Raw genomic sequence first — 12,920 nt, forward strand, 5'->3', positions numbered from 1 at the left:
ATATAAGATGCTCAAAACGCTAAGACAACTTGTAAAAAAATATTGCGCTTTTCATTGATGCGATGGTATGGCGGCGAGGAAATACCTACTCGCGTGCGTGTTGGCTGCGCAGTATGCCATAAAACAAGTCGAACGCTTATAACACAGTCTTGATACGAAAGGATCTCGTGTACAAACCGAGCCAATCTAGATCCTCACTGGAGTGATGGAAGCCGAACGTCTGTCTTCAGTACGGCAGTAGCGCCCCAGACTGCCTCAAACAACTTTTTTGAGGTTTAGACTAACGAGGCTTTCTACAAATTACCTAAAGTAATGGTAAATACATAGACGCACTGTTCGTTTTGTGCTGAAAGCGGCCAGTTGTATGAATCAATGCTGTCGCTGTAATATTCGGGTTCGAGTAAAAACAGGTGATTTCTAAAAAACGTCTCGGGTTGTCGATCCGCTACTATTATCAAATACTAAGACGGCTGTTCCGTTATGGAATAAAGGGTGATTTTAGTGCACTATTAATTTTACCAGCGGCGATTATTATGGCATATCTTTACGCGGCAAAATTGAAAGTCAAGATATCCTGTTGGACAAAAATGCAATTGTATACTCTGCATTATATATATCAGAAGGCTTAAGGTTGTTAAAGTCTTGGGTGGGTAAGGTTTTCTGGTAATAACTAATAATTGAATGCTTGGCTAAAAGGGGAGACGGCAGTGAATTAAACAACACGTGCATCAACCTCTCAATTTTTTCAACAAACAATTTTAAATATGTACGGGGTGTTAAGAAAATCCCGCACAATGCTACAAGGAACTAAGCCGAGTCCAATGTTTCTAAGAAAATGTTTTTTAGGTGGTACCGCATATTTGATAATAAAACTATTATTATTAGTTATTTCAGAGAATATTGGATCAAATCTCAATGATCCGGTCCGATTTTCGTGAAAGGTCATCGTCGATTAGGATGTCATCAGGCGGACGCGGATTTTCCGACGTCATTCTGATCCTACGACAACTAAACGAGATTGCACGATGTATTCCATTGGCTATTTAAATCAAGCATTGAAATACTTCAGAGAAATACGTAAGCGATACGTTTATAGTTCGTATTCGAAGTCTGTCCATTTTAATTGGCTATCGTGAATTGGCAAATGATTAAACATTACTACACAATCATATAACACGATTCAAGTAATCAAAGGTTTAAGTTTTATTTTATTTAAGTTATATTACAGTAAGTGCTATTTTTACGCGAAGCACCGATATTGAAAAATAGCGACAGATCCAAGTCGTTATTCCGGGTTTCGAGTGTCCCTAAACGGTGCTTGCCTGTTATGCATTATGGCTAGAACTACTCTCCCAAGGATCTCTCCTCGATGGCAAAAATACCATAGAAAGAAGCGTTGTCAGTTGCTAATGTCGGAGCGTAACAGTCTCTCGTAGCCCCCTTTGCGATTGACGACAGATGTTCTGTGTAATTGACGAAACTTGCGGTCTCGCCGGACCGTCATATCAGCACCAAACGCGTAGGATAGTACTACGTAACATCAAACGATTTGTTTAATCAAATGTTAGTGAAGTAAGAAATGCTGGAAGTGTTACGCTCGATTCTACTGTTTTGCGTAAGTATTGCTTTAGGAAGCTGCTGGCTCTTTCCCGTACAAAACAAAGCCTACATCTATGCCCAGTTTCAAAGCTAAATTTTCAAAAAGTTCAGAATTCTGAATCATTCAGTTTCTTTACACAACCAAAATTTTTAACTTCAAAATCTTCACTGAGTGCCCCTATATTGGCGCCACGCGTACATGATACGGTTCTGTACAAAGCCTACATATTTTTTTTTATAAATTAACTCATCGCGCGCCAAAAAAGTAATAACCTTGAAATCATATTCACTGTCAAGCGCGGTAGTTTGTACTACCACGACCTCAGGAAGCTGTTAACAATGTGAGTTCTAGATGCAGCTATAGAAGAGATCGATTTTCCGGGTTTATTAGATAATTCAGGAAATATCAAGCCAGCAAAGATTCCGCCCTACGATTGCGTAGTTAAATTGTAGAGTATATGCATTTATTATTAATACTGAGCCTGCTTCATCAGAACGCTGTCTTCTATATATGCAACTATAGTGTCTTAATATTGCACGGCACGGAGATCCCGATAGGATTTTTCTTACATATCTATGTTAGCGAAAACGGTATTTTTTTCATAAACTGTTTAATTTAGATATGTTTCATACATTTGTACATACATGTTTGTATAAAACGTTCTTATAGCGCGCGTACGAACTATGCTGTTTCGTAGATCCTCATATTGTGAAACATCTGTCCTTCCAGTCTGATGACCGGTGCTGCTCACTATTTGGTCTCCTTTAAATTACTCGCAGAACTTGGATGGGATTTAGTGTGCCTCGGCAAACGTTATTTCGGGTTGCCAAAACTGCTTTCAAACTCAGATTTGTGCACTCCCCAAGAACGACTTATATTCCACCTGATGAGTAAGCCTTAGTAGATGCTGAGAGATAATTGGCCAGAGATCGATATACTGCATGACAGGTATAATTAAGTAAGGAAATAACATACTATTGATCGTTAGTATTGATAATTAGTGCCAGATAGTAAACAATATTCTTATGTGATTAGTTTTCTCTTAAAGAGCCTTTCAAGGCGAAGTTGTTCTCATAATTTAAATGGTCTGTTTCAGCTTACGAGACGCATTTTAACATTTTGTCCCTATTTCGCTTTATTATTATTTTCTATACGTGAATATATAATATTAATTATAGCATTGTTGCAATAGATATTATGGCCAGCTTAGCCCTAAAGTAATTTTTTAATGAGAACGACTCAGAAATAACTGAACGTATGCGTGTCCCCTTTAGTTCTGCAAAACATATATGTCAATTGAATTATACCTATAAATATAACAAAATTGACTGAGGTGTTTATATGATTAAAATCTTTAGTATGTCAAAGGCTGGATAGCAGGATGCCTGTGTGAGCTCTGAGTGGTGCTCCCCTGTCGACATATAGGACCTTAAGCACAGGTTTAAGAAGTAGTTTTTTTTGTTAGCTTACATAATTGTTCAATATATTATTAATGATATTGGATTGAGCTGTTGAGGAAGAATCAATCGCGAGTTTGTTTTCGCATTTTGTATTGCAGACTAAACAAGCACGTGTTTAAGTTACTGGGAATAGTCGTAAACAGGTGCTTAAGTTGAAAGATATTTCGATTCGTTTAATGCTCAAAATCCTAAAAGCTAGTAGGCTTTTTCTTTGTGGTTAATAAAGTCCGTAAGTTTTTCCCCGTATATTCACGAATGTCTGACTATTTTTAATTTGGTAAGTGATTATAAATGATTTTGGTAAATCGTTTGCGTAACCACCTCTACACTTAACCTATGCGGTGTGTACACTACGTAATAGGCGCATTAAATAAGTTGATTGATTGATTGATATTTACCCGTAATGGTATAATTCGAAAAAAGAATGATTCCAGCGGGTTCGGTTCCTCTTAGAGCAGGTGTAAGAACGAATCTTCGCTAGTCATGTACACTTTTTCCTGCTATGTATATTCAATGAAAATATACCGAAATATTTCTATTCTATAGAAGAACTTTGGTGACACTTGCATATATATATATATATATATAGAACTTTCGGGCAATAAAAAGTCAACGTTGTAACTTCGTAATTAAATGTCTCTAATTGATAAATCACATGCTTTAGGTAAATCTGTCGAAAACATGGTCGCCGGCGGGTGTTACCACTGGCACCCATACGAGAAAAGGCGATGGCTATCGAGGTCCCGTTATGGGAGGCGATACGGGGTCATTAGCCTACAGTCCACGGTTTTATCACGTTAGTTTAATCAAACCATCGCTCTGATCGTCGCGTTAAAGGTATCTCCACTAAGCATGCGCCTTGGTGCTTCGTGGGCGAAAGCTATTCGAACTATGTTACCGCTGGCCTTATTCACTTATAGAGGAGTCGTTAACTGCCCAAATAACTCCTGTGTGTCCTCGTTAACTTAGTGGGCAACGCGTGCGCTTGCCTGGCAATCTTATGGATACGTTGTGGTCTAGGTTCGAACTCGAGCGGAGACACATAGCGTTCCGTGCTGGAGTCCAGACTTCTGATGGAATGCCTAACGGCCATACCGGGTGTAAAACTCGAGATAAGATGGGTTTTCTCGCTGCGACGCTACATGTCCGAACTCACGTTCTGCCTTTCAAGGTCGCCCTTTGCCTCTTGGCCTATGTAAGTCGGTTTCCGTACTTGACTTGTCTTTTTTGCGAACGACAGAAACTTCACTGTGCACTTCATTAAAATAGACAGGAGGACAGATAGGCGATCAGATCGCCTCATCACTTGTTTCTCGTAACCACTCCGAACTTCTTCGGAATATGCGTCGTTTGGCAAAACAAACAAAAAAAGTCGTGGTAAAGCCCTCTTGCTTACACAACCACTGGCACTACACAGTGACATGAGATCGCCAGTTGTGTCCGAGCATCTATAATGTCGCTTTGAACTAGCAGGAAACAGAAGCCTTCAAGACAAACGCTAAAAAGTCGGAGCAAAAGTCTACAAAAATCAATAGGGATTTCTTTACTTCAGCTATGATAAGGAACAACCGGCCAGACAGACATGTCGTCACTCGCTTTGCCGTGCATCAGTTACATACCATCATAGACTCTGCCAGAAACCAAGTTCTTGCAATACATGCAGGTGCTTCAAATGCAGCGGAAATCGTGGTATATATCATGCTGCTCCTTGCCCGCTGGTGCCGTCTTTTCTATACTTAATCTCTTGAAGTAGTTTCATAAATTCAGCAAGACTCGTACAATCTATATGACGAAAATGATTTTAAATGGTATTACATACTCGCTCCGATATCATAATGTTATGTTGTCGACCCGTGTAAGTGACTACTACCAGGAAAGGTGTATAAATGAAATTTAAATGACCGAAGTATGCACTTATGAAGAAAACCCGCTTCAATTTAGGAAAACGTTTAATTTCCACTCTAGTCTAATATATTTGACTTCGGTGTTTGTTGTCCTTCTGCGTACTTTTGACCTATATTGTATAAAACAAGCTTATTTTTGTCCTATTCGGCACAGAAAAGTGCTCGATACACGCACGCAGATCTTTTAGTTGTGAACTATTTTTGAGCTGCTTCCAACGAAGCTCAAGTTGTTGCTTAGCGTTTATAGAAAGCTTTTCTGCACTCCAAATCATATCGTGATATCGATTAAGAATCCTATTCTTACACAAGAGAACGCAAAATGGTCTTTTGGTTTTTCACTACTTAATCGTCTCATCATTCTTTCGCAGGACGGTAGATTGGATGGCTAAGCTTCCAGCCGAGAAGATCAGCAGTCGCTGGCTCAACTCTCAGTAATGAAAACAATATCACACGGTACCGACATAGTTTTGAGTAAATTTTAGGCGTTACGTGTGAGGCAACATACACCGATACACAAAGTGACTTTGTTCTAGAACCGTGTTTAGACCCGGATTCGAATTTGAAACACTTCCCATGTCTCTAAATTCAGTAGGACAAATCACGGACACAAAGCTACCATAATCATATAGAGTAATTCACACGAAAACCCCTCATTTATCACTAGCGTCTCGAGTACAGGGAATACTGATAGCCATTTTGTACTGGACTCGAAAGTCTTCACTGTAAAGCGTCAGCACTTTAATTGACTAAACAAAAATGAGTCTTCGCTCTACAGTGGCATAGACATGTACGTATTTTCTTTTTACACTTGATTATTATTTAATTAAATTCAATTAACATCCCCGCATATACCTTATAGTCTACAATTATTGTTTTAATGCTACAGCTGAATTTACCGTGGGCGGAGATTCTGCATTTGCAAAACCGTGCGTACGTAGTTTAACCTCCGTATTGATACCGCTAAATGTGAAGATTTGGAGGCAGGGGGTCGGCCACATACCCAAAAACATTTGCGGAACTTGTTCAGCGCTCAGTTGTTCGGAAGAAACATGGAGTTAAAAAGATAAAATTGCCCCGTTATCATCATGTTACCTATTTTCGCGAATTTACTATCTGTCGTCGCTGTACCAAATGAAACTTAGAAAAAAACCAGCAAATATTAAACCCAAAATTCAACTTACTGTATGTATGAACTTCTCTGTAACGTAAGATCGTGGCTTTTTAGGACGTATGTTACCGTTAGATCAAAGGTCTTTTTTAGAAGCTACTGTGAATACAAATTAACAAACAGAGGTGTCTTATATTGGAAATACAATCCTCGAATTCGAGCTGGATTTTATTTTCTTACTTATGTTAATCATCATCATCAGAAAGCAGAACCATTCACTTGAAAGTACTTAAATAGAAAAACACGTTTGTTCATATACATTTTACAATTAATAACTTTAAATGTTAATCCTAGACTATTCACCGTGTAGTACACTCGAGTGATTTGGTGATACAAGCATATCTCCAGCATTTTGCAAATTTTCGCCGTTTGGGAAATTACAGTTTATCCAGCTGGAAAACGTGCTCCCCTTTCATACGTTCTCCTTAATCAGCCGAATCATTTGAGGGAATTTTTTCATGTCTAGCAGAAGTACCTGTCAAATAATACATCGTATTTTTACACCAAACTGCACGCTCCGCCTCCGTGTCAATTTCTTTCGCTACTGGATGTTATTGTTTGAAGCGATTCGCACCCCTTATGATCGGGTTTAAAGTATATCATCGATATATAGGTCGCTGAAGTTTCACCTCCAATAGTACTGTTAAGCGTTGCTTCAGTTGGCGGTACATATAGAACCCAGAATTATATAGAATAAAAATAAATTTCTGTGTATGATTGAAAGGCATTATGAAGAAATTTTGTAGAGACAAAAGCTGTCTAGACCTTCGCAAATGAAAGCAATTATTTTCATATTATCAGATGTTTCATCGTACCTTGCGAATCTGTTTTAGTTCTTCATCGCTCTTCTTCCATTTGCCAGCAAGCGCCGTATCGGCATCCTGTCGTGGGACCTGTGCAATAAAGTGATCAAAAACGAGGTGATGTTCGGTGAATAAGGACTAAAGGTTCTATGGAACTAGAAGCTGTTTTATGTCTTTCGTTCAGTATTGCTATAAGTAAGTGTTCCTTGGCCCGTCCTAGCGTGAAGTTAAGTCTGTCTAAACCCTATTTTAAGCAAAGGCCATCTGTCACTGAGTGTCACAGTAGGTAACGACGTTACCACTACACCATCACAGCTGTCCAATCATCGCTACTGGCTCTGATACATTGTTTCCTAACGCTAGTATGGCAATAAGTCATATTCTCAGCTTGGATATACGGATACAAGATTAAAGGGTGCGCTGTGCCTTTCGATAAGACGTGTTGGTGAATTTTCCATATGCCTGAAAATTGCAATTGACGAGGCAATACATTGCCTATATATTTATTTGACATATGTGCTGTGACGTTGGCTAAACTGAAGGATTCGTTCCAACTAAGATTTTAGCGTGTTCAGAAACTTAGCACTACAAGCGATAGGCTTCCAGCTGGAGCTTTGAAGCTAAAGGGGTTTCAACCCGTTGTTTAAAGCAATGGCTGAACTTCAATACGTTTTTCGAAAGTATCTGAAAAGTGTCTTGGCATTTAATCCGTAACTATCAATAAGGACAAATACATGTCTGTTGTCGTCTCAACAGAACACTGATGCCTTAAAAACGAGCATTTTACGCCATCGACTTACCTCATAGTCGAATTGGAGTTCAGCAAGATCAACAAACAGCTCCTCTTCGCCGTTTGCGAAAATTACCTCGTTAGCACCCGCGTACTGTTTACAGATCATAACGACGTGTTGAACCTTTGACAGCGATGGTATCACCTTTTTGGCCTATGGATAATTAGATTGGCCCCAGAGCATGAGTTCAGCCGTTAGTAGGACAAATTCGGCACGATCTCAAAATAATCGATGGAAGCTGTTCGTGTATTGGTACTAAAAATGTTATTTTTTTTCTTAGTATCTGTTACTTCGGCCAGCAAATAATTTACCTCTTTCCAGTCTCCATGTATACTTTCCAAGAGGGGCAACGCTACCCTTGGTGGAATATTCACGAAACGCTCTGATACAAATAACGCTACGCTGCCGGTCGACAGCGCCGTTTCAAGCTTCGATCGGATCGACTCATCCTAAATTAAAATAAAAACCATACCACACTGCAGAGATGGACTAGGTTGTACCTGGTAAGTGTTACATCCAAATTCGCTAGAAACTCCCTTTAAGCATCAATGGTTTAGGTTAACAGGCATTTTCACGGAAATTTTAAAGTTTCACCATTTCCCACGTTTCGTTCAAAACAAGCTATACAGTTATGTGAAATAAAAGGCAAAAACAAACTATACTCCATAAGTTAACAGCTGGTAGTTGATATTTACGGTTACAAAATAACTTCACTCCTATATAGACTACAAAACATCGCGTTAACAACATGCACGTTTCGTTACTCGTTTTTCTTTGTTTTTAACATCTCTGTATAGAACGTGCGCTAACCTTTCCATCAGTGGCTTTCTCAAGAAGATAGTTTTGAACACTCTTTGCACCTTCTCGATCGCTTCCAAGCGGAATCACCCCCGAAATTCCATATACGTCCCCGTCGTCATCATCATCATCATCATCACTATCATCATCGTTCATATCCTGAGGGCACATATAGGTTAATTTTGTAAGTTTGTAACTAGTAACTGCGGCCAAAATCGATATCTCAGTGAAGCTTTAAAAAGTTCAACCCATATACCGGGAATTTATTCGTAGTAATCTTACTGAAATCAATAGCAAAGGGACGGCAACACGTTTGGCTGAAGCTGAAAAAAAACGGGCTAAATGTATCAGGTTTTTATTTCCGATACTGCCCTAGGTAGACATTACGGAAGACAACAAGTTCCTACCTGCACGAAACGAACCGTGTATCTATCTACGTTCAGTCTCGAACATAAGCCTGCTCGTACTGAACATACGTTTGGTAGGCAGACACGTAGCCACCGCACCGTTGCGGGAATAAGGCTGCGAGGCCTAAAAGGTCGACTTAAGTGCTCGGAGATTCAACAAGCTATACCCGATAAGTCATATGCTAACTATCATTAATTCATTAACTAGCATTTAACTAAACATTCCCTGTGCCAGCATCACTGGATAGTTACCTGATCAGCTTGTCGAAGGATCACGGATAGTTTATTCAGCTCGATGAGGTGGTGCGCTAAATCTGACACGTTGACGTGGGCATTGCGAAACACCTGCACATAAGCCGTACCGTCTTAACACATTTAATAAAGCGCACGTAAGGGCTAGTTCATGTTTAGAATGCCTTTTATAGCTGAACTTGAAATGGCAACTTCCACCTGTATAGCTAGAGAAACAAACGTCACAAAAAACTGGGAGCCTACGGAAGGTTAAGTGCAAGAAAAAATAGGGCTTAATAAATACCAGCTTTTAACTAAGTAGCATGGCTTACAAAGAGAATAAGTAATAGACACATCTGTTTCAACGTATCGTCAATCGTATAAGCAGATAGTATCGGAATATAAGGGATTATAGCGCTCCAACCAGATCAGTTACGTCATTTGAACAACTACGGATTCTCTCACGACGAGGCACGCCACGTCAAGACGATTTCAACTTTCCTGCTGCAAGAGCTTCTTGATGCCGTGAAAGTCCGAATCGACGGGAGGAAACGCTTCGAAATCGATGTTAACCACGGTATTAATCAAATCGGTGCTCTCAGAAGTGTCATCGGCGTCTTCGGAGTTACCATGGCTACTATCATCTTCATCGTCGTCGTCCATTACCTCTCCTGATGACAGCTCCTCGTCGTTTTCGGTTTCTTTTGATTACGAAGCGACAAGCATCACAACCAATTGATTAATATGTATATACATAATCACATAGACATTTTGATGAAATCCATAATATCAATGCTAGCTTCTATAAAATTATCGAATATGTAACTTAAGCCCAACTGCGTATTTTTAGTGGCATATTTTTAAATACCACTCAAATATGGCACAATTTCAATTGTAAGGCAACCTCCATCCCACATAATAATATCCCAATGACAATCTTAGTAGTTATTATACCATTTTGGTAGACAATATTAAAAAGGCTCGCAATAAGTAGCATTAACTTGTAGCACGATCGCAGACAGTCCTCAGCTACAATAGCGCTATCTTTTGGCGATGTTATTACGAAAGGTGATAAGTTAAAAGTTATTACTGGATAATCTGGCGAACGATGGCCAGTGAACTTTGATTACTGGATAATCAAGGTCATCGTGAATTATTCCACCCAAGTGGGATTAATAGTAAACACAGTAAAACTGAACCATACATAGTATAGTAACTAGTAAATGTAGAAGCTTTGTCACCGGATTGTGGCTGTTAACGCGACAAAACAATAGATGTTTACGACTCGCAGATCTAGAACAAGTCGTCATCAATGCCATTTAGCCTTGAAAATTAAACAGAAACGATTCATTTGCGATCAGTCAGTAAAGAAAAAGAATCGTTTTCTTCTGTCCCGCACTAAAATCTACATAACTGCCCAGAACGCTGTCGAACAACGAGAAAATAAATGGTTCAACAAATAGCCAAGTGACTCACTCACCCAATGGGGTCGATTGGGTTTTACCATCACCCGCGACATCCCCAGCTTTTTTCGCCCGCTTCGGGTTGGCCATTTTTGCTGAACTTGTTGTTGTTGTGCTTGCAAAACAAAACTAATATGAAATACCTGATTTATATTTCACCTACAACTATCAATTTAACAAAGAAAATAGAGCGAAAAACTTAGCAAATTTCTATACGGAAAACTTCACATACGTCTGGCTATGTCTCTAAGAAAAACAATTTCCTCTTGGTAGCTATGCCATTTATCGCTGTCGATCGATGATTCTTGTAAGTTGATCCAATGCGCATTTAAAAATCGACTGGAAAATCTAGAACGGAGAGGATCTAGATATGTAGACATACGTATAACTGCAACGAAATTGTGTTGTCCTATGTCGCACTCCGATGCAGTAGCGCGACAACCTTTGAGTTCAAATATTTTGACAGGGTGGAGATTAACTGAGAATTATAGAATTTTCTTCTACGGTCCATTCCTAATTCACAGACACGTTATTGCTGAATGCTCACACATGCATATATTATCATGCTTTCGTTCGGGTCAAATTTTGATGCGGTACCACTTAATCGCCGAGTACGGTTCGAACAGATACGGTTACTGCCGTTCTATTTTACGTCGTCATCATTAATGATTGATCCTTCCGGCCAGAATTACCTACCCGACTTTGTCACCAAGGCAAAGTTGAATTTGAAGAGCTACTCCGGCACAAGCTCGTCGAACATATACACTCGACAAAACGTTTCCGTCCAAACACAAAACAATTCACAATCGAACGGCGGGCGCCGCCAATGAGAGATGGACATGGCAGCAATCACGTGTGTTTGGGATCGCAAGAGCACTATCGATGTTTTCGACGACGATGCGGTGAGTAAGCGCCAAAGGGCTCCGGTATGTTCGACGATTTGAACGCAGTTGGCGCGCGCAGCCGGGCACTGCAGAAGTTAATTCTCGCCAAATCGACACTGCATCACATTAAAAAGACGGCAGGCTGATATAAATTAAAGGGAACTCGACAGACGACATTTGTACGCTACTGGTTAGACCGCTGTGTAGCGTAAGCTGGTTCTGAGATATGCCAATGGAACAAGTAGCAAAACCTAGCTTCACTGAATTTCCCAATAATTTTTGCAAACTATTCTGAGACGTCTACCTCAATTTTTTTATGTAAACATGCCTTCACAGCAAAAATCCCCAGTTGTTCTCGCCTATGTGTAGGAAAAAATAATAAATTTTTTCTCCGTCAGTAGCGAAGATGTTCCAACACTTTTTGATGAGATTAAGTTGATTATACACTAAACGTTGTTATTAGGCAAATTAAATGTCGTGATTTACTATTTCCGTCTATGTCGCAGCCTTTTGGGGGGGGGGGGGGGGCATAGAGGCAAAGAACCAACACTTGCAAGTCCATCAACAGCAGATTTGTCTTTAATCTGGAAATATGTACAGGACCCATCCTCCGGAAAGTTGACTGTAACAACTGATTTTCATTGTTGCAAAAATTATAAGTGTGCCAATAATTTCGAGGCTCGGTCTTCCGTTCTCAGAATTACGTATTTTTAACTAGACACGCCATCGCTTACCGATTACGCGGTGTTTACAATGCCAAAAACTTTTTCTAAATTGCGCCAAGTGGATATGGATATGGAATAAATACTAAACTAGGTATCGTTTTCACACAAAAGTTACCTCTAGCTATACAATAGCTTAAATGTTTAAGTGATTTTGTATTGAGCAATTAGGCGTAACAACCTTGTGTTTTGACTTACAAATCGTGGCTTCTCACATAAACTTACTATTACCAACAGCCATGTTATTGGTTCGCGATCATCTATGAATGACTCAAGAATTAATAATGCAACAAACGATTCTTAATGTGAGATTAACTGAGAATAGCCAAAAATCTGAAGATAATAGAAACAATTCTGCTTTTCAACATGTTCCAGAAAACTACTTAGAAACTCTTTGAAGCACTCCTAAGAAAATGCTAAAAATAAGACAATTCTCAAATTAATATTAGCGACACATGGAATCAGTAGCTGATAATAGACGTTCTACATTCTCAATGAAGAACGATACCTTGAAAACGTTTCAATGTATCGTTCTTCATACTATGATCTAACCCACCAGCCAACATATATATCATATTTAGCGTCACGTATCGCAGCAGTCTATTGAATACGATTATAGTTTCATCTTTCTTATGATTGATATGTGCTAGCATGACTCACAACTCTTCCGGATCGTCCCAGTAACAGAA

General features: G+C 39.4%; 1 protein-coding gene and 1 long non-coding RNA gene across 2 annotated transcripts; one reads left to right on the forward strand and one right to left on the reverse strand.

Moving 5' to 3' along the window:
- Positions 1–103: 103 nt before the first annotated feature.
- LOC111259964 (uncharacterized) lies at positions 104–3,306 on the forward strand. Its single transcript, XR_002679965.2, has 2 exons — positions 104–1,615; positions 2,330–3,306. It is a non-coding gene; the product is annotated as an uncharacterized LOC111259964 (long non-coding RNA).
- A 2,954-nt stretch (positions 3,307–6,260) lies between these two features.
- Positions 6,261–11,496, reverse strand: LOC111259965 (protein BCCIP homolog). Its single transcript, XM_086968097.1, has 9 exons — positions 11,322–11,496; positions 10,643–10,754; positions 9,663–9,863; positions 9,184–9,275; positions 8,537–8,683; positions 8,038–8,175; positions 7,736–7,879; positions 6,948–7,025; positions 6,261–6,607 (listed from the first exon to the last, which is right to left on the reverse strand). Exons 2-9 carry the CDS (start codon positions 10,713–10,715, stop codon positions 6,545–6,547), a joined length of 936 nt encoding a protein of 311 aa, XP_086824223.1. The 5' UTR covers positions 10,716–10,754; positions 11,322–11,496; the 3' UTR covers positions 6,261–6,544.
- Between the last annotated feature and the right edge of the window lie 1,424 nt (positions 11,497–12,920).

The sequence above is a fragment of the Varroa jacobsoni genome, unplaced genomic scaffold (assembly GCF_002532875.2).
Source record: "Varroa jacobsoni isolate VJ856 unplaced genomic scaffold, vjacob_1.0 scaffold_389, whole genome shotgun sequence".
Lineage (NCBI taxonomy): Eukaryota > Metazoa > Arthropoda > Arachnida > Mesostigmata > Varroidae > Varroa > Varroa jacobsoni.

What these genes read in the sequence shown, in the direction of transcription:
- LOC111259965 (XM_086968097.1), bottom strand. Translation starts at nt 10,715, where the DNA reads ATGGCCAACCCGAAGCGGGCGAAAAAAGCTGGGGATGTCGCGGGTGAT. An exon ending in AACCCAATCGACCCCATTGG is followed by an intron (nt 9,864 to 10,642) that starts GTGAGTGAGTCA and finishes CGTAATCAAAAG; the next exon opens with AAACCGAAAACGACGAGGAG. An exon ending in AGAAAGCCACTGATGGAAAG is followed by an intron (nt 8,176 to 8,536) that starts GTTAGCGCACGT and finishes ATTTTAATTTAG; the next exon opens with GATGAGTCGATCCGATCGAA.